The sequence below is a fragment of the Condylostylus longicornis genome, unplaced genomic scaffold (assembly GCF_029603195.1).
Source record: "Condylostylus longicornis isolate FDR11 unplaced genomic scaffold, ASM2960319v2 ptg000004l, whole genome shotgun sequence".
Classification (NCBI taxonomy): domain Eukaryota; kingdom Metazoa; phylum Arthropoda; class Insecta; order Diptera; family Dolichopodidae; genus Condylostylus; species Condylostylus longicornis.
In genome coordinates this window covers 5412093-5438991 of record NW_026577973.1, presented here as the reverse complement: position 1 = coordinate 5438991, position 26899 = coordinate 5412093, and the positions used below count along the sequence as shown (strand labels likewise).

Below are 26899 nucleotides of genomic sequence, written 5' to 3'. Positions count from 1 at the left end.
TTTGCAACCTGGGTCTTATAATCTAATTTCGGAAACTGGGATTTTGTTGATAACAGGAAAATTAATTTCTTGCATTAAGTTTTCAAAGTTATTACGTTTGTTTAATATTTAACTAAAATTTCTTGAATCTATCGCTGGAAAGTGGGAAGGATAAAAAATAATAATGAAAATCATTTCTTAAACTTTATTAATAAGAGTTTTAAAACATGAAACAACAAATTGAGTTTGAACATTTTACTTATTTATTTTGTACATGACCCGACACTACTTAATTTAATAGACACTATTTAGTATAATTTCTTTAAAGAATATTTAAAAATTTTCCTAATTTAAATTTTATGCAGAGGCTCGAATATTAATGATACCAATATTATAATAAATTTAAAAACCTTTATGGTAAAAGGAATTGACTTAAAGTTTTAAATATGTATAAAACCAGTTTCGAAATGTAACTGTATATAACATTATTACAAATTCAATTTAAAATATTTAAATTTTACTAAATTAAGATTTAAATTTTACATTTAAAATCACATAAATACCATAATTTTAGAAGAACTATGTATAGACATATACATAATGTTTTTAAATACCAGTATGTAATATGTTAATAAATACATAATTGTACGAGTATTTATAATATTTTTTATGTGTACGTTATGACAGCATATTGTTATAGTAACACATTTTTAATACATTCCTCTCGGATACATAGCTACATTTTTTTTTACCGTTATATGAACATGTTCACTTACATCATAATAATTCTATATATTCCTATACATATATTATTTTCTAGTTCTGTACTAGTAATAATATTATTAGTCTTAAAATCTCTGATGTAAACAGAAAAAAAGTGGTTCGTTTCATGTCATGATACAAAATGTTTTAACTAAAATTTTATGATATGAAAACATCAATTATTTCCCACGCACGTACTAACCACAAAATAAAAGTACAAAATATGTTACCTTGTATACATAAATATTATGTACATATATATACATATGTACATTTATACATGGGCATATATATTTGTGTACGTTATACAGTTATTGCAATGTTATACGAAAACGTTACGTAATTGTATTTCAAATTCATATACGTTGTATATTTTTTTATGTGTATGTATGTGGGTTAAAATTTTAAGGTGAAAATAAAAATATATGAGAGATAGTAGAGGTTTCAGTATAAAAATATATGAAAAGTATCAAGTATATAAGTACATATCCACCTACATACATATATTTTGGTACATATTTAATATACTTAGAAAAGAAAGTCAAATAAATTTACATTGCGAAAATCTTGTATAACAAAATATGCATGTAAACATTGTATAATATATATTAGGTTTTATTAATATTTTTGTATTTATTACAAGTTTATGTATCAAATTGCCGCAGTATTGCCAATTAAATCTAATAAAATGTGCACTTTTAATTAAGATAATTTTTTATATTGACTAATTGAGCCGGTTTATTTTTCTTTATTTTATTTTTATGATATCCATTTTTAATATTTAAATTGGAAATATTGGAGTTAGAACATGATTCTCTGATTTAAATTCGCTAAACAGTTTAAAATAACTTGTTATTCAAATCACATGATGGATTAAAAAATGTACTTAAACGATTTACTTTCACAATTTAAGGGAAAAACTTGAGTCTGCTCTTGAGTACTTTAAGCATACATAAAATCAATGTTACTATTATATTTTCCTTGTTATCATATTCTATTGCATACGTTAAGGCGGAAGATTACAAAAATTATTTTGATTAAAATTATACTATCTGAAAAAATTAGTTGAATTTATTGCTACACATTCGTTAAAACTAAAAGTTTTGTGAATATTTTGTATATCTTATATAAAAATTTTATTACAGATAGACAGATGTACTCAATGTAGTGAATGTGAATATTTTTTTCAAAACTTTTTCGTAGTGGATATATGGGAAAGACAAAAATTGTATTTATAATGTAAATTTAATTTCACACCGCACGTTTTGAAAAATATCAAATTTATTGTATTGAATGAAAATCAGACGCATCATACGAGTATACATGCCTACGCTCACTGTATACCTATATAAAATTCTTTTCAAAACTGGAAACGTTATTCAATTTCCAAATTAAGAAAAAATAAAACTGATGATATTCAAAAGAAAAAAGCATTCAATGTGGCATTAACGTTGCGTTTAATAAATTTTTTTTTGTTGAAATTTCATTATGAAAAACCAAAAATAAGAAAAAAAACAAAGGATACGTACATACATATAAGGGATTAGTTTATAATATCTCAATTATGTTTTTAGATTGAGATTTTATGGTTTAACTGAGAAATGGAAATTGTTTGTCTCATTTTTTTTTAAGGTTTTTCTTTTATATTTAATGCTGTTTTCAGTATACACAGAAAAAAAAAGAAGCTATCCCTGCTGGAAGGATATGAATACATGCATGACTATACACACGTAAGAGCGTGTGTATAGACATGCATGTATACGTTATGTATATTGAATGTGTTTATTATAAATATTCGATGTGTTATAAAAAAATTTCATTTTTTTTTTTTTGACTTTTTATGTGATGTGTAAGTATGCCTTCGTTCCATTTATGTTTTCCGAATTAAAAAAACACATAATTTTTTTTTTTGATTATTAAAAAATTATGTTTTGGTTGTGAGGAACAAAAATTTTTTTCTTATATTATGTGATTTAAATAAAGTAAACACGTGAATTATATGAATTATGATATAAAATATGTTTATACATATACGGTGACTATATTTATGGACGTGTGTATTTAAATCACTTTCATACTCGTATATGATTATTTTGTTTGGCTTAAGAGATGTATGGCTACAAAGAGTTTTGTCTGCATAATTTTTTTTTTGTTTTGAAAATTCTGTATAGGTACAGTATTTGTGAAAGTTTTAATGAATAATAATATATTTGTACACTTATAATGAATGCATGGTGTTATTAATATTTCATTTGCTGTATAGTGTCATCTCATTTTAAATATTTGGTTTTTTTATTAAATTTGCATATCATGTAATTTTGAGTTTTGAGTAAAAAATACTTTTTGAATGATATCTGATTTCAATTTGAAATTAATGAAATTTTGAATGTTTGAAATTTACAGAAGAAAGTGTTCATGTGAACTACATATTTTTACTACAGTTTTAATTCAATATAAAAATTAAACTTCAAGCAAAATCTTAAAATAATTTCATTATAATAATGCCAAGGTTTTCAGTATTTAGGCATAATAGTCATTGTAACCATAAAACTTAAGATATACGCTTTATTTGTGTTTCACGAACTATACAAACTTTATCCTATAATGATCTTACTCTTAATAGTGTTTTGAAAACGTTCTAACTTAATTTTATTTTCTTAATTTATTCAAATAATAAAAAATGCATTGGTTTATTGAATTGAAATATTTATATTTCAATTCATTCCAATATACCGAATCTCTGCTTTTATTACAAATCATTTTGTAATGAAAGCAGAGATTCGGTATATTGGAATTAAGTTTAATAAAGACAATATACTATTGATAAAGGTTAGGCCAACATCTTTTTAATCAAAGAAGAACTTAGAACTGAAACCGATAGAAAATAGAAATTTATAAAAATTTTTGAAGAATTCTGAAATTCTATTAGTATTAGAAGTAAATGTTTTTTTGTATAGATATTATGATTTTAGAATCATGCAAAGATCTTTTTTGCGGGCTGTCGTTAATAAAAAAAATATTAATTATTCCAATAGCATTTTGTCGAAAAAGCTATTTATTCGGAATATTTTTAAATAAATTTATTTGGAATACTTCAATAATATATGTACATATATATGTATATTTTTAAAAATTTTTGAAAAATTAAAGATGTTTACGTTATTTACCTATATAAAGGTTCACCATCGCCTTCACGAAACCACAAAACCATATATACAGCATCATCTCGCTCCATTGGAGCTATGTCACATGGCAGCATCGCTTGACGTCCTAACACACCTTCTACAGTCGTTAAAGGAACTGAAACAAAACAAAAATTAAAAGTGTTAAAATTTCGCTTTTTATTTGATTCAAAAGAAAAAAATTTTTTTTTGTTGTTTTACACATTTTTTTTTTATAATTAATTTCGTTTTATACTTTTTTTAGTGTTTTTTTATTTTGTTAAAGTTTAGCAAAATTTCAGAAGTTTCAGTATAATTTTCATTTAATTGCAATCACTTATTTTAGCATTTAAATCTAAAATTAAAAATCGTCGTCTATGAAATTAATTTTAACATTTTCTATTTTCTTAAACCCCAAAAAAAAGTTCTTACAACTTTACAAATATCGATTTAGTTTTAATACTTTAATTACATCAAATGTTGTTCATTTTCTATAATTATTAAAGTTCAGGAATGGAAGGAAAAAACAAAAAAAAAAAACTTTTTCTTATACTTAAAAAGTTTTCTTAAAAATTTTCAAATTATTAAAGTCATGCGTCTATGGAAAAATTAACCAAATATATACTTTTAATAGTACAAAACAAAAATCGACATCTAAAACTCGAAAAAAAAACCACGTCCTTCAATATCGCTATAAAGACATTTCCAATTAAGAAATGGTTTTAATATCCCCCGATAACATCAAATCACAAGTCCATTGTACGATAATTTGAAAACAAATGTTATATAGAAAAAAGTTTTTCACATAGAATAATATGTACAGAAACTATGCATTAACAGTTTTATTTATATACATTCGTACTTATACATACGATATACTACACATATTTTTTGTATAAAATGTAAAGAAGAATGAAAAAATCTCTCATTCTCCTAATATGTATGACATTTTTGTAATACTTTGGTATTTTTCGTACAGCCAAATATAGAAAAACTTTATTTTAAATTAATTTCCAGCATTGTACACTGTGGCATTTAAGGGAAAATTCTTAAAAAGCATACTTATTTGTACATACATATATTTCTCCTTTTTTAAAGTATAAGAACATGTACATATAGTTTTGTATTATTTGTATAGCGGCGATTTACTACATTATTAAAACTACGAAGGCAGTACAAAGTGAGTAAACAAATAAATATAAATAGAAAAAAAAAATAGAACGCAACATGTATAAACTTATAATTCTTAGCAGCAAATCTCACAATAATATAGACATACAAATATACATCATATAATAATATTCTCATTTTATACAATGACAGATTAATTCAATCAAATAGAAAAATTTATAAAAACCTACAAAACAACAATTCCTACAGAGAAAATCCTGTAAATTATGGTATACCTGGTCATTTATATTACAAAAGGAAATAGGACAGACTATTTATCTTTATCCTTACAACATAATTTTGTTGCTGTTATTATTATTATACTCCATTTTTGTTTTTTTATAACTATTGTTGTTATGTTTAGCTAGTTCCCATTTTTTTTTTTGTTCTTTTTTAAATATTCTCATTATGCTATCTTGTTTGTTTATTTTTATACTTGTAAGGAAGTTTTATGATAAACTTCATAGATTTTACGATTGTTGCCGAAGTTCTTATTATATAAATTATGTACATTGAATATTGTACTGTTACTTTTGTATTTAACACTATGGTTTGTGTACAATGAATAAAAGTAAGAAAATTATAGAAATTAAAGAGTGACCATATAAGTGTAATTGTTTATTTCAATTTGTTAACTTTTTTAAATTAAAATTTTGAATTGCAGCTATTTTATTTTATATATTATTGATAAATTATTAGTAATATAAAAAATAGCATATAATAAATTAAATTGTAATGTTATTAATTTTCAAGAAATCTAAGCTATTTTGATTAACTAAGATTGTCACTTAAAAAATTTTATAAAATATATTTGCATTTAAATATGCGCGAATTTAGGCAAACAATATTAAGAATGCACATTCAAGTTATGAAAATTCTATTCAAACATGGGTACATATTTTATTTCCATTAAAGATTTGTTTGTATTTAAATAATAAATAACTATAGAAGAAACTGAAAGTAAGAAAATTAATTTCTAAAAAATTGTTTTATGTGTTCAAAAATAAAAGGAAAAATTTGCTTTCAAATAATGAACGAATCGTAGACTAGGACAATAATTTGTGTTTTGTTTGTAGTTACTTAATTTTTTTCTCTTTTAACCGGCACGTATTAATCGTTAACTTTTTCAGTGTCCCGATGTCCTGTTAATTCAATTCTTTTGCAATGGTTAATCCTTCTAATATATTTCTATTGTATTTGGTTGTGTTTGTTTATTTTTATATTATTATAATATTATTAGTTTTCAGTTTTTTTATGATTTTTTTCCTTTTTTATTTTTTGTGTAATAAAATCCATTTTGTTTTTTCTTGTTTTCCTTTTAGCCAGTCGTAATTCTTGAAATTATACGATAAAAACTAATCCAATCTGACTTAAATGTTCGTTTAACACGCATAAAATTAATCCCTTGATAAACTTCGAATCAAGGTAAAAATGAAGTAAGAGAAATGAAAGTAAATAACTAAAAGAAAGATGGATAAAAAAAATTAGAAAAAAGAAAGAAGAACGAAAAAAAAAAATTGATATGATAAGGAAAAAATTGTTATACGATATTCCAAAGAGATAGTAAAGAATTGTTATGCGTTCCAATATGATATCTCCTGCGGCCAGCAAACGTATACAGAATGACATAAAAGGAACAAAATAAAAAACTAAAACAAAAGAAAAAAAAATTGAATTGAAAATAAGAAAAATGATTTTTAACAATATAAGATTTTCCTAAGGGAAAAATTTACTATGTATTATACACACAAACTACGAGTATTACAATTCTTCAATTCTTTTATCTACACTGATATTTATTTCTTACATTATATTATATAGATATTAAAAATCATTATGTACATATAATTATAAGTATTTTATTACTTCTGTAATGAATACCAATTATATTCTTGTAGTGTATTGGGAAATTAAGAAAATTTATCGAAGAAATTATGAAAATTTTTAGGGCTTACATATAGTATACACTAGTAAATACGAAAATAATAATTATTAGTTTTATAATTTCGTCATTAACTTGAACTTGCATTATATCGGCACGTGTGAATATTGTTGAACACATTATTAGTACTGAAATAATTTTTTTTCTGAGTTAATCTTTTTCTCAATGCTTCACATGTATAAAGTGTATGAACTTTCAGGAAAAAAATTTGTGTTTCAATTTCAAAAGATAAAAAGTTTTCAGCAATTATAAGTTTGTATATTAAGTAATTAAAGTGTAGAGTTTTGAAGCATTCAGTTTAAGTCAGAGTTCTTTATAGATTTTAAGTAATATGATGTGACACACTAAAATATATGTGTAATCTACATGTGTGATATATATGTAAAAAGTATACGAGTTTTTGATAGAAACAATCATTTTGGCTTGAATTTAGGCGCATTTCCTACTTTTATTAGGAAATGCGCCTAAATTCAAGCTAAATTTCGTACTTATTAGTTACTGCACTTGCACTATGAAAAATTGCACAGCTTTGTTTGCCCTACAAAAAATTGCAGAGCTACTTGAAAGAAAGGGAAAACTTTAATTTTTGTGAACACAATACCCGTTACTTCAATAATGCTTTATAAAAAGCTTAGGCACGGTATTAATACGATTGTACTATCGTCTCAGAGGTTTCAATATCTTCACATTGTAAAAAAAGCTGCTAAAGCTTTTGATACACATTTTGACGTTGGTTTGAAAATTCAATTTAATGTTCTGTGCAAATGTTAATTTTTAACAAACGTTACGATTTCATTAAAAACATACTATTTTTATGCTGCATTTTAGAAAACTAACTTAATAACAAGCACTTTATTGCTGAAAATATATGTTTGTTTATTTATTTGGTTATTTTTGGCAACATTTATATGACATGTATAAGAAAAGCGTGCTCGATTTTTTCGATATCCAATTTAATTTATTTCACATATCCGTTACGTATAAAACGCATTTAGGGCAAGTGTACGAGTACAATGTCAAGAGCTTTCACTAAACTTTTTGGAATGTGATACTTTTTGTAAATTTTAAGTTGTAAGCGCATTATTGAAGTCACAGTACTTCTCAGAATCTCGAATTTACGGGAAAATTTTTTTTAAATAAAATTTTCGTGTGTGTGCGAATTAAAATCAATTTGGTGTACTTGAATTTGACAACTAAGCAGTATGGTATTTGTATATGTTTACAATAATTGAAATATAATTTCACCATCGATTATTTTATTAAATTTTTTGCGTTATTCAGAAAAGTTTTAATATTTTTACATTGGTTACGATTTTTTGATTATAACATATACTACGTTAATTGAATTTCGATACATTGTTTGTGTGCGTATGCCCAAGATATTTACAAAACATGCAGTGTAATATAAAAATTTAATTTGATACATGTAAACATACACATACATATAAACATATACATTTTTGTACGTATTATATCTAAATATGTGTATATTTTATGGATATTAATTTAATATTTCATAAAAAGTATATGAACGAATAATGTATAAAGTAAAAATTATGTGCATGTTTAGATACATATCACGTCATCGAGATTCTAATTTTCAAATTTATTATATTCACATAAAAATAAATAAATATTTTATTATTTTGGAATATGTATAATTTTTTTATGATACGAAACGTATACGAGTACTTATGTATATCATAATGTAATATGTATAAATTGTATATATCAATTTTAGTGTTTTATAGTTAAATATTATGATTGAATTATTTTTTTGAAAGTAATTTTCCTCCAACAAAATATTTTGTGTATACGTATAATTTATTTATATTTGCATATTGTATAATAATGTATGTTTTAAATATTCTATATAAAAATAGACATACATACACATTGAGCGAATAATACTTTTATGTTTAATATATAACTATTATACTATGTATATTTTCGTATATTCCATTTAAGTTTGAATAAATTGCATTAATATTTCTATTAAATTCTCATAAAATAATATTGTATTATAATAAAAATTATAATATCATGTTGTGTTTTTTTTGAAGAGTATGTGCATGCAAGTATATTATGTCAACTCGTGCGGAAATTTCGTAACCATTAACTTCCACAAATATTTATACATTTCCTAACAACATTTTTGTAGAATAATATATTAATAAATACATCTGAATGTAAAATTTGAACACTGTAGCTCTTATAATGTATCAGATATTAGTTCATTAGGGATTCGAATGTGACAGTGATTTGAAGTCTCTACTTTTTTTTTTAAGTTAAGTTTAAATTCAAACATTTAGTTAAGTTGTCCCACAATCATAATTTAAGTGGTAAATTGGCCAGTTCGCATACATTTTTGAGTTAACGTTAGTAAAAACGGCTGGATGAAACGATAGACATAACTAAATTTATGTCTCGGAATCCGAAATTTGGTGCCATCACATAATTTTATTGTATGCAATACAATATGTAAAAAGTATTTTCTTCTTCAAAAAATCTTTCATTTTGTTCAAGAGAAATTGTGTTTTCAAACAAACCAGTAGTTTATTCTGAGTTTGTGATTTAAATTAAATATAAAAAAGTCTATAGTTTAATATTAATGTAATTCAATTTTAATGTACTTCTATTTAATTAAGAAGTTTAATTAAATTATTGTAAATAAATAACAGTTTTTCTAAAATATTTTGAATTCGGTGCTTATAGAGTTGTGACAAATATATGATTTGCTGATGAACAGAAATAATTTTCAACAAAAATTTGTAGAAAATCTGCTAAGTTAAAAAATTGTGTTTCGAGTAAATTAAATTGAAAATTTAATTTTATTGTCTTAAATAAAAGTTTTACAAAAACAAATTTAACAAAAAGTGTTATCTTTACCTTTATACATAATAACGTATAGGTGTCTAGTGTGATTCTGAAAGTTATACAACAACATAATTCATTGGTTAGAGAATAGAAAATATGTAAAACATTTATTATTGACTGGCTATCTTCCAAATACAAATCATTTCAACTTTAATCAAAATAAAATTTCCCTTGTTTTATTTTTTCAGTTTTTTCTAACTAGATAATTTCATAAGAAATTTTTTAAAACCTTGAAAATTTTTTTATATAATTTTGCCCTAAGTTTAAGCCTTAATTTAAGTCGTCAATAATTTTAATGGTACAGAAGATATAGCACAAAAACCACGAATATTGTGAGCCAAAAATTTAATTAAAATGAAACTAGATGTTGATAAAATTAAATTTAATTTAATATTCCTTTATCCAAAAATTTTACAAATTTCTCAAAACCAACCCCAAATTCGCCTATGAAATTCACCTAGTTCGGGAAAAATTTATGTTTTTCTTTTTTCAAATCTATTTCTATTCAATCGCATATTTCAAATTAACAGAATGCCGTACATAAGGATCAGCCTCATCACTGCGGTGTATAGGTGATTTCCAGAAACAGCGGCAGTCAAGTTTAATAGAAATGAAGTTAAACTGATAGGTCTAAGAATCTTTGGGCAGCTGTGAGAACTTCTCCCAGCGTTAGGGATGAAGACCGCCTTAGCAACATTCCACGTTTTTGGAATGTAGGTTAAGTCTATACAGCACTCATAGATGATCTTAAGCCAAGGAAGGATGACCTCTGCAGCGCATTGTAGTTCTGCTGGCACTATGTCGTCAGGGCCAGCCGACTTAAATGGATCAAAGCCGCGAATGGCCCAAAGTATTCCCCTCTCAGTCATCACTGCTCCCGCGCTGGACCTGCCAAAATGACTATTCGGAGCACACTCTTCCTGATTTTCAGGAAAGTGCGTATCCAAGAGCAGCTCTAGAGACTCCAAAGCGGAATTGGTCCAGGAGCCGCCAACAGCCATCGAGTAGCTTGGCACGGCTGGGTTACTTGCCAACACCCGCCGAAGTCTGGAAACCTACGCAGTCTCTCCAATTCTGCCACAAAACTCACTCTAGGGCGACCTCTGAGCCCTTCTCAACTCCTTCTTGTATTTTCTCAGGTCATCTCTATAAGCGCACCAATCAGGTGATGCCACGGTGAACTTCGCCTTGTTAAATTGAGTCCTACATTTTTTACGAAGGGTGTTTAACCTATCGGACAACATTGTGTTTTTTTTTGCCTCTTATCCGAGTTAAAGGGCACGCTTCCCTAGAGGCGCCATTTATAGCTCTGTGAGCGTGCAAACTGTCGAGGTCCACAGGCGTCCCAGGACGTGAAGGGACTCCGGGTCCAAGGAGATCGCTTAGCGAATCTCGGAACTTGGGCCAATTAGTTCGCCTGCGGTTCTTGAAAGTCAAAGGAAAATTCTGCCTAGCAACGAATTCAAATTCTATATAGCGATATAGAATTTAGTAACTTCCTTATATTAATAATATATTATTTACGAACTCCATATTTTTAAAAAAATTAAATTTTCCTGTTAAAAAAAAAATTTTTTTCTATTGAAATAAATGTCAAAATTTATATGGCATGACTTTAAAAATTCGCTCTAGCTAGATAATTTTAATAACCTCAGATGCCAAATGGTGTCTAGATTTGAACATATTTCTAGACGAACATATTTTTTTCAAATTTTTAAATTGAACCTAATGCGGGAAAAATGCATTTAAAAATTTTAAACCATATAGGTGCCATTTCTTATAAAAACTGGCAAAAATACAAAACCTATACAAAGAAAATTTTTACAAACTTTTCTATACAAAGAAAAGTTTAAAAAAAAATTTTTTGATTACGAGTACTAGATTTTGTTTTTCGTAGTACAAAATTCTAGTTTTTCTTTTCAAAAATTTCAATTCTTTTCAAAAATTTTTGTTTTTCAAATTAAAAGTTTCTACAAAATGTTGTTTCAATTTTATTATTATTTATTACATTTCAATAAAACATTAAAACTCAGATTTTTTACAAAATAACGTGATGTTTATCCAAAACAACGCTTTCGTCATCCAAAATTAATGATAGTTGAAAATTACAACGCTTAAAATAAGTAAAAATCAAAAATAGAAAAAAGTGGGGCTTTAAATTCTTTAGATAGAAAGGGTTTTTGTGGTAAATTTTCTGTATCATAAAAATTTTTTTAATGTTTGAGGACTTTAATTAAAGTTTAAGCAGCTCTAAAATTAAAGTTTAAGCTCTGCAAAAAAAAATTCTTGCGAAATTATCTAGTTAGAAAAAACTGCATAAATAAAACAAGGGAAAATTTTGATTTTGTCTAAAGTCCGAAACTTTTGCCTAAAGTTACATAAAATGCAGAATCAAGCAGCATGTTTATTTTAAGCCATTTAGTAGGCCTTTCAGAAACTGTTCGTTTGAAATCCTAATCTTTTTCAGAACGGAAATCGTAATCTAAAAAACTTGAAGAAGTAAAAATTTTGTTAAAATTCGTTAAAATCCCTGTAACTCGGGAACCCTTGAGATGTGGCACCTTCTGGAAAAAGTGTTTTACACATTTTCGATCCTCTAACCTTTGCGAATCACTCTGTATATAGAGCTATTTTTAAAAAAATCAAGGACTACAAAATTTGACTTAGGTTAGTTTTTTCTTACAACTACAAAAAAATTTTAATTCTATAGTTAAATAAATATTTAATTCATGTTGTTACGAATTTAAATGAGTATATTTTTGATCTACGTATGGATTTATAATTTTCTAAAAGTAAATTTATGGATGAAAAACTATAACCTTTTTAGTTTTTCAATTACAAATTTCCAGTTTTAATTATAAATTAATAAAAATTGTTACTATGTTATATACCATAAAAAAATATACTAATTTGGTTCAACAAATGAAGCGAGAATACACTCATAATTTGATGCAAATTAAGCAAGTTTTTCATCAAATTTTGATTCATATGTGTTCAATAAGTTCTCTACAGGTTTTACAAATATAATTGAAAAATTGCTCTTATTTGGGGATATAATATGTATAATAGTATTAAAAAGATCAATATCTTGACTACTAATTGGTTGCATTTTTTTGAATGAGTTAAGCGACTAGAACTAATATTATAAACCTTGAGTTCGTGAACTGTCATTAACTTTTACATTACCGAACGTGTGGCTCACAAAATAAGAACTGTAGTGGCAATGGTTGAGTTTTCAATAAGGATAAAATACTCTAAGGGAAAAAAAGTTAGACGAACTGTTTTTGTCAAATGCCAGACTTCTGGAAATGCACAAGGTACATGTCCGATTACATTAATTTTTTGTTGTTAAAAATCATTAAATACTTTGTAAAGGTTTGTTATATACATCGGTTATAGAATCTTAAAACGTTATATGGAATGGTAATTAAAAATTAAATTAGATTATCGTTTCACACGTGTATTTATGTATATATATATGACCATAATTATGCACAAATGTGTTATTAAAGCTTGTTATTAATTTAATTTATAGCATTAAGAATATTAAGGTAGCTAAATGTTTTATATGTGCATATATACGAGTATTTATTACAGAAATTTGTATAACACATATTATGTTTTTTTTTAACAGTATATTATTATATTTTACGTTTAATTTATATGGGAAACTTTTAATTTTAACGAGTTAAATTAATTTTTATGGGCTTCTTATTTTTTGTTTGTTAAAATTTTAAGAAAATTATAAATTTAAATTACAAATAATTTAGAAAACCCTAATTTAAAATTAATTTCATTTAATCCTAATATACCTTTGCATAATTATACATTTATATATATTATAAATACGTATATCTATATAGGTATATATATATATTCTGATATATTATATGTGTATGTGAGTGTACAACTTCCACGACTGTTGAATATCTTAATTTTTGTGATTGTTAATCCCTTTTTACGCTCTCTTTATATCCCTTTTTGTTCTCTGGGTGTACCTTGGGTTAATCAACCTTAATTTTTTTTTTATTTTTGTTGTTGTTTTCTTATAAATTTTTATGTTTTCGTCCGTTTTTTATTCATTATAGTAATAATCATAATAATAATAATATAAAAATCTTTCACCTTTAATCTTCAATCTTAAATCTTTAAGAGACTTCATAATAATATTTTTGTTTTTTGTTTTGAATTCATGTTTTTCTTATATTTGATTGTTTGTTGTTTTTTTTATTTTTAACGGTAAACGGTTCTTTCCACTTCTGTTCTAAAACTTTTGTAATCGTATTTTTTGTTTTGCCTTTTTTATTTTGTTTTTTTTTTTTCTAAGCTATGCTATGGAACTGTTATTATATTACTTTAATCCACTATAAGCTTTATTACAAACATTTTAACTTTGTTGACTGTGTTATACCTGCTTTTTGTTCTTCTCTTTATTATTATTTTGTGTTACCTTTTTCATTTTCTTTCTCTTTTCTATTTATTAGACAGGAGAACGAATAAATGAATAAGTGAATGAATAAAATGTGAATGAAAGGTATAAACTTTATTTCTCTAGTACTAAAAAACGATAATAATAACAATAAGAAGAGCACAACAACAACATCACTATAAAATGATTCAAATTGCTAAAATATTTTGATAATCCCACCTTTAGTGGTCTAACCGTAATCAATTTTGTTTTGTTTCTGTTCAGCTTAACTCCCATTTTTAGGGTGGAATTATTTTAGCTTTAATGTGATTTTGTTTTTTTGTTTTATACTGATAACAATATAATAGAGAAAAGCGAAATATAAAAAAAATCGGTTGTGGTTGGGGAGATGATTGTTGACTTTTTTATTTATTTTCTTTACTTTCTTATTTTTTCCTTTTGCCTTTGTTTTTTGGAAACATTGTGGTATTTAAATTTCATTTTAAAATTAATTACTAGAAAAAATTATATTTTGAATTTTCATTAAAAAGAAAATGTACTAAATTATATATGTATACATAATTATATGAGGATTTTTATTTTTCAACTTAAATTGAATTTCACACATCAAAGAAGTTAAAGGATCAATGCGTTTAAGGTAGTTACGGAGGTACATAATTATCTTGAAAATTGAATAAAAAAATTCTAAATTGAAGTTAAGTAATTATGTTTTTTCTGTATGTTTTGAGGTTTTACCTTTAATTGAAAAAGGTTATTTTTTCAGTATAATTTGGGAAGGAATTATTTTGCTTTTTTGTTGGATTATATAATCCGTAAAATATGTATTAAACAAATTAAAAATTTTTTATAATATTAAATGATATAATTAAAAACAATTTATTAAATGATTTAAATAGAATTTCTGTATTTGCGGCAATTTAATATTTTAAATAACTAAAATATTTCGAGCAAAACTATCGAAATGTACTTGATGTTGATAAGGTTTGCCAGTATTAAGCAATTGTCAGCTTAATACGAAATAAAATTTTACAACCTACTTATGCGACATCAGGTTTTCGTCTTGTATAAATAAAATCATAATTTTAACAACTATACTCTGCGCTGGTGAAAGAGCAAAACAGCCCCTGTTTGAAATGAAAAACTTACAAAATTACAAGAAAAGTTTGGAAAACTTAGTTTTTAAAAGATTATATTGAAAGATTTTTAAATCAATATTTTTACTATTTTTTATGTAATCTAGATACTGCATAACGTATATGTGAAAGGTTTTATTGCAAAATTTGTTTCCGTGAATATCAATGTGAACTAGTAATTACACAGTTTAAATAATTCGAAAAATTTTTTTATATTTTTAAAAAAATAAATCTGAATCAAACTAATGATTTGTAATGTAACATTGAGAATACTTTTAATATAACAAAGAGGAAAAAATATTACTCTTATTTACATAATTATCAAAATCGTTTATGCAACGAAAAAATATTGCATATTTTTAGGAGAAGAAACAAGAGTTGAAGAAATGCCTTAATACAATGTCGTATTCAATGGTTAATTGGGTGAGTTAAGATGAATAATTTCAATTTTTGGTGATAGGACATTTTTTTGTTAAAACGAGGGAAGTGAAATGCTTTCTACATGGAAAAAAAAATAATTAGCAATAATTAGAAAATGCTTAAGTTTAAGACTTCTACAATTTACCGTTGAAAAAAAATTATATCAAAATTTTGAAAAAAATGGCTTTTCGATAACGGTTAATATCAACGACTATTTTTTCATTGTACTATTTAGCTTTCCTCCTTTGAAATGACAGAAAATCGGTTCATACATTTCTATTTCAGCGGAATTTTAAAATGAATTGCGTTTTCGAGTCTATAAATTGCAGGTGGACAAGGAAACTGAAGTTATTGAACACTTTTTTTCAACTTTTTTGGAAAACTCTTAAAAGGTGTTTTTGTTTTATTTATTTTTATAAAATATCTTACAATAAATTGAAAAATTTTTTTTTTTTGATTGTCATTCAGGAAACCATAAATCATAGAGTTTTAATGCAAAAAGTGGTCAAGTTGCATACTCGTATAATAGTAACGAAAATTGATTTGATTTCAAAAAGAAATCGAAATCAATTGCTTTGCAAGTGTAATTGTTAATCAAAAATTCCATATGAACTACTTTCCTTGTCAATTCTTGTACTTTTAAAATCAATTTCTTTTATTGTTCTTACAAACATTTTAAATTTTACTTCATAGTTATTTCGAGAGGTTTTTAGTATTCATCAATATAAAATTTTTATTTTATAAAATAAATAAAGTTTTATAAAGCTATGAAAATAAAATATACTCAATACTGAAATACTATACTGAGAATTTTAATAATTTACACTAATATTTGATAGCTGCAATATCAAAATATATTTTATGCAAATATGAACTTTATGTAAGTCATAATGGATTTTCATTTAATAACTTTCATCTTCTTTGCTAAAAATAAATAAATAAATTTGTATTGATTTGTATAACTTTATTATAAATTTATCTTATGATTTCACATTGCTAATAAAAAAGTGAATTTTCTTTTATTATTTTACTCAAATTTTCAATATAATAGTTTTTATTCTACTATCGTTTCAATACATATAATAACAGCACTTTGAATAAATTCAGGACAAGTAAAAATTTTGAATTTTTAAATTTTCTTAAAATTTGCATTTACATTGTATTTGGAATTTGGTTTGATTTAATGCAAATTTAGGTAAAATGTGATATATAAATGTTCGAGCATTTTATTTAATAATAAAAGCTCATCAAATTTTCAATAAATAATAGTCACGAAAAATAATTAATGTCGAAGCCTTATTTATTACTTATTTGTAAACAGTGTTCCATTATATCGTTATTGATGAATTTTTATCGTTATTGATGAAGCTAGTAATAGGGCCTAGGTCATGCAAATTGTGCCAACAGTTTTATGTAGCTCCTGAACTTTTCACTTTTAATAATTCATTAATGAATTGAACTTGCGATTTTATAAATGTACGAGTGATTAGTAACCTTAAAACTTCATAATTTCATTTTATTTATCATTAATTGTGCTCCATTTAAGGGTGTATAATATTATGTTAAATTTGTATATTAATAATCTCAATAATAGCATTTTCCGAGTTTGACAGGGTAGTTACGCACAGGGTAGTTACACACATTTATCACACTTATTCTCATAAATTTGAAAATCGTTGTTTAAATAATTAAATTTCTTCTCCGGCATAACAAAATTTTTGCACAAAACCGTATTTCGTTTACAAATTACTCCAAATTAACGTACTCTGAAGTGTAGCTTTGTTATATTCTTTGTAAAAGGAATCCATAAATATTTTCTGTACTTTAATAATAATTAAGTTGCCAAGGAAATTATCATTTTAATTATAAATTAAGTTTAAAATATTTATAAAATACAGATTCGTTTTTCATATATGTTCATATAAGTATGTATACGTACATTATTGGTTCGAAATTTATAGCACTTTTAGCATTGATTACTTTTTATTCCGATTTTAATAAATATTTATAAAATATTGCTATTATTATTTTTCTAAGTAAAATAAATTTTGTAAATTATATCTTTGAACCTATCCAAATTATTTTATATTAAAAAATATGAATGAAATAAGAATATTTCATAAATATATATACATAATATTGATGTACTGACAGAAAAGTGTCTTTGGGTTCAAATATTCATTCACGAAAATGGAAAATATATGTCATTAATTATAAGATTTTCCATTTAAAAAATACTGAAAAAACGGAAAATGTTGAAATAAAAATCAATTTGTTAATTTATCTTTTGTTGCGTTTTCCATTTTCCATTATCATTTCTATTCTTTATTTTACGTGAAAAATTTTTCACATTATGGAAAATCAAATAAATATTATTTATGTATATGCCTTTGTATGTGTATATTATAATGATACGACTAAGAAAAATTTAAAGTTTATGCAATATTTATGTACATTAATATAAACAATAAATTTCGGAATGCTAAAAAGAGATAAAAGAAATGGACATAATATAAAATGTATAGAACTAAATATATTCAAAATCAAAAAAATTAAAAGTAAAATATAAAAAAACAAAGAATATCAAAATATTTAGTAAATAATTTAGATTTATCATGCTAAAGTATTAAAAATTATCTAGTGATAAGATATTTTTTGGATTTATTTTATTATAGATATAAGCTTTAATGTATTTACAAGGTTTTATAATATGGAATTATCATTATTAATATCGATCTATTCGTATAATATATATATATAATTCAATATATTCACACATGTGTGAGTTATAACATTAATATAAAATCTATATATAATAAATGTTATATAAAATTATAATACACCCATTTTTACATATGAAAGGAGATTTTGTTTTTTGATTTGATGTGTGACATTTACAGAAAATATTGAGGTCATATCAATAAAATAAAGGTGACCAAAAAGGAATTACTAAAAAGAAAATTATAAAAAATTATTATGGACTTACAAATATAAGTGGTTTTTGTAGGATTTTCAATCTTGCATATCTATAAACAAAATTCAATATATACATATTTTATTTTTGTGTTTATAATCATCATTTACAACGACATGATTTTGGGAAGTCTTGTTAAACAAGAAAAGATAGAAATACAAATTAGGAGTACTAATATTTTGCAAGTAAAAAGTGATAATAGTAATTATATATCTTGCACTCACTTTCTTGAGGATGGATTTAAAAACTGGGGACCAGTAATAGTAACTAATTTAGTAAAAATTATTAAATTCATTAATGAATTTCAGGATTCGGTCTGAATAAATTTTGGAATAATTGTAAATCAGGATTACTGATAGCTGCTACAATACATTATATAACAGTAACGAAATTTTATTGTAATGGCTGTAAAATTACCGAACTAAAATATTTTTCTTTTTTTGCAATACAAACTTTTTGAGTAAAGTTTCTATACGTTAAGATATGATTATTATTTCATATATGAAAAGCTAAAAAAAAAAATGTAGTTCTGTCGAACCCAAATTAATTTGTGTTTTGTTCGAAAAAGTCTTATTATCGTGTTATCTTTATTCATAGGTGTGTGTTATATTTTAAAACTTATTTCTCTGCTTATTATAATTCGGTGCAATTTTTATAAAACCATGTATGTATATGTTATGGAATATACATGGTTTAATAAATATATATGGTTATTGTTCAACATCCATAGCTAATAAATAATTTATCATCAGCATCTTTCTTATGGCATTTTATAAAATTTTTAAGGAGTTGTTCATATTATTTCATTAAATGCAACAAAATTTCATTGTAATAGAATTTTAATCGATAAAAATTAAATAACTTTTTTCTTGCAATACATTTCTTGAAATTATATTTTTATTTATATATGTATAACATTTATTTCAATTCTTTTGTTATCATTTTTTATAATGAAATGGATAAATGTCGAATCCCATTGATAACTTGCATATTCATATACTTATACATATGTTGTTGAAAAATCAATGCATATAAAATTTAATTTAATTATTTTCATTTTACCTATTGTCTTAAAACTCATATGTCAATTTTTCAAAAATACAAATATATTATAGACAACGTAAATTTGAAGGAATAATTACAAATGTTATATTATAAAAATTTAGGTTTAATATATCAAAGATATCAAGAAAATTACAATGTTATACACTGTCATTTAACTTTATATTAATTTATAAGAATTCTAATAAATTCTACTTTATATGTAAATAATTTTTACATTTTTATGATCCTATAGCGGATCAGTTTCATTTAAAATGTTATTACCATCATACAAGATTAAGTGCTTATTTCATATTACTTAAATTCATATACGAATATATAATTACTTACCTACATAGTATATAAAAAAAATTTCAAAAGCTACTTATATTATTTTTTATAGTTCACTTTTATTGATATAAAATAAATATAAAAATAATTTGACAGGTAATTTGACATTTAATCTGACATTAAGAATTTCTAAACAATTATTTATTTATGTAAAAATATACATACATATATACCTACTTGTGTATTGTACATTTACATAAAATTTTATAGAAGTCGCTATATACATACACATTTATTTTTATTGTACTAAAGAGAAAATATTGTCCTAATACCATGACTCTTTTTTTGTTTTTGTTTTTTTTTTTTTCAAAATTACATATTTAGTGTAACATAATGATAACAACTATGCTAGTATTTTTATGCTATTTTTAACCTGTCAACATTTATTTAACATATACTTCATTAATTTTGTTAAATTTGCTGACTCAGTATTTTACCTTATATACAATATAAATATAACACATCAAAAGGCAATATATTAAAAGATATGGGAAAATGATAGACATAAAAATACTCAATCTAACACACATACAAAATTAAATATTTTACATGTTTCTGTAATATATTATATATTTATATATGCATATTTAAACAAGCCATTATATTGAAATGAGATTTAATATAATAAAATGTAAAAGGATATGCGTATATAAAAATATTTTGTGGTATAAAAAAATAAAGGGTGGGAAAATATCAATTTGTTAAACAGTTATTTATCATGTTATCTTCATTTTGTACACATATTATTATATTGATTTTGTAGAAAACAAAAAAAAAAAACAAATAAAATGAAATAAAAATTAGAAAGGGTTTGTTCTAATAAAGTGATATATTATAGAATTTTGACCACATATGATCATTTATACCATATTAGAGAGTATATTTGTTTATAACATGCAAAAATCAGCATAAAATGCTATAAATATGTCATTCATTACAGTATATGACAATATTAAGTTTAGGTATTTCGGAGAACTATAGAAACTTTACTAAAATTTATGTGGAGGTGTTTTATTATACTAGTACCTATACTAGTACGAGTACCTATAGTGTAATTGAAATTTATATCTCTTCACTATATATTTACAAATTATGCATTATTATGTATGTATGATATTTTGCAATGGATCCGTAATTTGTCCACTATTTTGCGGCCAGATTAATGCTTTTTTGTTATGGCTATCGTGACTTTTATAGTTTAATCGTTATAACAATAAGTTTAATAATAAATTTAAATAAAATATAAATTATGTTAAGCATTCTGTATAGGTGTATTGAACTAAGATATTCATTGTTCTACATAAACTTAAATGTACAGTTAAAGAATAGAGAAAATAAATTAATCCCATATTTAAAATTAATTAAACTATAAATTTAATACAATTTATTGTATTTTATCTGCATGCATTTTATATTTATAACATATAGAAATTTATTTTTCCTAAATTTAACAAATACATGCACATATACAATTGAAATAGTAATTTATATAAGAGAAATTTCTGTATGATTAATTTTAAATTTTGAATTAATCTATGTTAGGATTTCTAATATATATTTCATAGTTTTATTTTTATATGTTAAGATTAATTAGAAACAAAGAATTTATTTTACGGTGTCTTAAATATATTTTATACCCCTTCAAATGCATAAAATCGCCATGCTCTATATTTCATAAAAATTCATTTTGCACACTTTGAAATGTATAAGCAATATTATTTTATGAAAATGAGTTATGATTCGTATTTTGACTGACATTAATTAAAATTAGTAAATTAAAATTGTTTGTATAATCAAAAGGTCAAACCATTGTGAGTGTTAAATAAGAAATAACAAAAAATATAGATTTCAATATTGCACACTTGAAAATATTTTTATTATTATTCTATATAATTAATTTATAATGTAGAGCTAAAAAGTATACAATAACAAAAAGTATGAAATTTTTTAGTGAAAAAAATGTTTTACTCTGCCTGTTATTTAGAAATTTTTACAATTATATTGATGATTTTTCTGTAATATTATATTGACAACATTACAGACAAATTAATAAAATTCCTTTTATACAAACAAGATTTTAAATTTCAAATTACAGGGGAGCAGTGAAAATTTTGATTAAATTTCATTAATTGTCAAAGAAATTGTTTTACGGGGGAAATTTCACTTTGATAATTATTATTATTTATGTACGTTATGTTGTTATAATTTTGAGACAACTATCAATTAATTTCACCTAAATCACCTAAATAAAGTAGATATCTCCTAAAATTCATATTTCAATTTCATTATTTTTCAATTGGTACTATACTTATAATAATTAATTAGCCAACATTTTAGAAATATTTTGCGAGTTCAATGTACTCGTAGTTTTAATGACTTAAAACTGTTTTAATTTTAGCTTTGCACTTTTCAATTTTCTGATAAATCCTTTTTGTTTTTATCGAATTTTTGTTGATACATATGAAATAAGGCTCTGATAAATTTATTATTTATAATTTTTAGATTTTCTATATTTTTATTTAAAATAAATGCTAAACGGAATTCCAAAAACATAATCACATCACAATAAAAACTTTATAAATAGAAACTTACAAAGAGAAAGGATAATAGAAAAATCATTTTATCATTTTCGCCATAGTAAATTTTATATTTGCTTTTTTTTTTTTAATTTTTTTCATTTCTTTATTTATTTTTTATTTTCTGACTGATTACAGAACATCTTAACTGACATGAATCACTGAAGTGTATAAAACAAAGAGCAAAAAATAGAAAAGAAATATTAAAGCAGAACATAATAAATAAAAACCAAAAATAAAAACAACGATATCATAATAGTGTAACTGTACAAATTTAAAATAGCGGTATAATAATATTTAACATAAAAGTTTAACTTTTGATTAGAAAATTAACATATAATTTGACACATCACGACAAGGTAATGAACACGTTTCTTTCTAAATACATGATTTCAAATCATTATAAAAATATTAATACATATCTACATACATACATATATACATAACATATGAAGGTAAATTTGTATTAATAAATTTTTACACGTAAACAACATTTATATTTACATATTCTACATATTATTAGCAAATATATTTCAATATGTAAATACAAATATATACATTCATTTGTATAGTTAAGTAGTGAACAGAATAGAAAAATAAAATGAGAGCAAGGAGAAAAAAATTGTTTTATTTTCAGTTTTTTCTCTTAATTAGCAAACGTGTCGCTTTTGTTAGATTTCTGATTTTTAGGTTTTCCCTCATTATTTTTCCATTTTTTCTTTTCATTCACATAAAACAGGAATAAATACAATATGAAATTTTAAATTTGCTTGCCCATTTGTAATTTCGTTATGGTCATACACAAATGAATTAATGTTGGAACCTAATCGACACTATTCAGTTCTGTAGTTTTTTAGATTATGTTTAAAGCAGAATTCCCGTATAAATTAAAATCAGTGTTAATCAACAGAACTTCCTTCAACGAAATTTTCGAAACAACTTCGAAAGAAATCTTAATTTTAATATTGCTTTATTAGGTTCGATAGTCTACTTTCAATAACAAAATTTTAATTTTATGTTTGGTACAAAAATATCTTAGAGTTTCCAAGAATATTACTAATAGTTTTCTGTTTTTTTAAAATATATGTATGTATATAATTTTTTGTTGATGTCAGTTGACTTCCATTTTCATTCTCAAAAAAAATTTTTTTTTGTTGGCTTTCATTATTTGATTATCCTTGTATTATTACGTTTCTAATTCTTTTTTTTGTTTTTTTTTTCTAAGGGACAAAATGTAAAAAAGCCTGGCATGTGAGTTGAAAATAAATTTTTCTAATGACTCTTATTATTGATATGTAAATGATATTTTAAATGACTCTAATGATAAAGGATATCCGTTTGATGTTGAAATTTAATATACAATTGAGAATTAACTGATAGAAAACCAAAATAACAAAAAAAAACTCTTATTTATTTACATTGTATTTATAATAAAATACAATCATGTTTTTTTTGTGATTCACTGAATTTTCAAAATGTACACGGAATGCGTAGATTTATTAGTTATTTTATATTTTATAAATGTGCGTTTTAGATTGGAAATTTGCTATTTTAAATAAAATTTATACGTCGATCAGCAATGTCGACGCTTATGTATATAGTATGTGTACCTATATTTTATACTATATTGTATTAAAAATCTTCTTAGGTTATACTTTGTAATATAATTGATATGTTATATTCAGTAATTAATTAACGAAAATGGTGTACACTCAGTTCAAATGAATTTGTTATGTTAGTAATAATAAATAATATTGAATGATAGAAAACCCGACAAGAATATATAAATAGTGACAGAGCGGGCGTTTATCAAACTGTGGTCTTTCGGTATGTCGATCTGTCGGTATGTGTGCGCACTCGGGTATTGCAATTTTGGCTGAGCCGATTTTGATGAAATTTTAAATATGAGTTTATTTTGGTTATGTCACATACTGATCAATTTTCGGGATATATCAGACCTCGGGAACTGGACCTTTTTGTGGGGTGGTTTTACATTTTTGCGTATATAAAGAAATATTGTTAAGAATTTCTGGAAATATTTTAAGAATTTTCTGGAATTGGAGTTGTTAAAACAATGAATCTATAAATTTTTTGTACAGATCAGGGTTCGGAAACCGAACTGGGCTCGATTTTATATTTTTTACCATATCTACGGAACGGATTGATAGAATTTCTTGAAATTTGATATTTGAGTTCTGGTTTTTGCCGAAACTAACTGTCGGATTTTTCAGGAAATTGAAATGCCACAAAGCGGTTATTATGCTGACCACATCAGATTTTTTCATATTGCAAATGTTAAAAGATAATAACCACCTTTTTTCTGCTATAAAATATATTTTTCTTTATATATATGTATATTCCTCCTCTCCTGAGCTGCTGCCTTATAATTTTTCAATTATAGAGAATTTCTACAAAATCAAGGAAGTAAAATTTAGTTATTGTTTGACAATGACAATTACATAACGAAAAAAGATTGTCTTTTTATGGTAATTCTATAATGAATGCCAAAAGCCAATTTCACTTAAATACAATTTTATAATTGTTATTATAAATACTATAAAAATAAACCAAAATGTATACAACATGCGTATTTATATACTTATTTTCGCTGAATTTTATATTAATGCGTTTTAAAAATTTCATTATACAAAATTTATACATAATGTATAACAATATGAACATTTAAGTGATGCATGAAATATTTTATTTTTAAAATTAAGAAAAACAAAAAGCCTAAATATTTAGCAATGAAATTTTATTGCCAACACTCAAAATACGCTCAAACTCTATGGATATTTTTAATTTTTATTACACACAATTAGATGTACATAATATAGACGCATATTTTTTTATACATTTAATATATACATACATTTTACAATAATGGTAAAGTTTTTCAATAATTATTGAAATATAAAACAATATTTATATTGAATTTTCATAATAAATTTATGATATAATAATTGATTTGATTTGATATTTTCCAATCAAAATAAATATATGAATGTAATACATGGAGAGGAAAATTTTATATCCCTTATATGAATTTAATCATAATTACGATAATACTTGTTGGAGAGAAATTTTAATAGGTAAGGTAAGTTCACCAAAATATGGAAATAGCGTGTCAAATTATATTTTAATTAATTCAATTATTTAAACGCAGCTTATTATTTTATTAGTCTTTATTTCATTTTCTTTTTTTTATGTTATTTTTAGTAAATGTGAATAAAGTATTTTAAATATTGAATACAATAAAATATATGTACATTTATAAATAGCTTATGAGATATTATTAAATTACAGAAAAAAGTATTTAAAATATGTATTTCTGTTTTATTTTTAAAGTGGCTGGGATTTAAAACATTATTTTGATATCAATAACAAGATTATAAATAAATATAGTTAATATATGTAATGTATTGTAAAACATTATATTTTTCATGTGAATTTTAAATAAAAAATCATTTTTATAGCTATAATTGTTATGTAACGCGTAAAAAAGATTTCATGTTATCCTCCTAGAAAAAATAAATATTTTAATAAGAAATAATATTTTAATATTAAAATATTATAATATTTTTGTATATTTAAAAAAAAAATTATACTACGTCAGAATTATTGATTTATTTCATTATTAATGTTTAATGATTGAAATTATAGTGGTAAATTATATAGAGCACTTATTGTATGGATATTAAAATGAGGTGCATAGTTTAACGGGAACATTGAATATATTAACAAGAAAATTATTTTTAAATTATCCTGTTGATCAATAAAATTATTGAATTTCATGAGAAATAATAAATTTATACTTTGTTATGAATCTTAGAGCTAGAAAACCTACACTAAATTTTAGGTTTTCAAAGTAATTTACTCTTCAGAAATATTTTTATGTTTGGCCTTTATTATGTAATAATTAATATGGGATAAATGCTCAACGGTATAGGCAATTAGTTCTGTGGCATAACAAACAAAAAATACCTAATTTAATAATGTAGGTATTATAAATATAGTCTTAAGCAATGGGCAAGCATGTAAATAATTGTTACAACTCTTTTTTTTTTTTAGAATTTTAATTTCG

General features: G+C 23.7%; 1 protein-coding gene across 1 annotated transcript in view; it reads right to left on the bottom strand.

The window, feature by feature from the left end:
* The window catches only part of LOC129612662 (protein turtle homolog A), a 116745-nt gene extending 105853 nt beyond the window's left edge, over positions 1-10892 (bottom strand). Inside the window, exons 1-2 of the mRNA XM_055526373.1 lie at positions 10622-10892; positions 3909-4041 (exon numbers count right to left, since the gene is read on the bottom strand). Coding sequence (XP_055382348.1) covers positions 3909-4041; positions 10622-10892 — 404 coding nt within the window. The remainder of the gene's footprint in view (positions 1-3908; positions 4042-10621) is intronic.
* Between the last annotated feature and the right edge of the window lie 16007 nt (positions 10893-26899).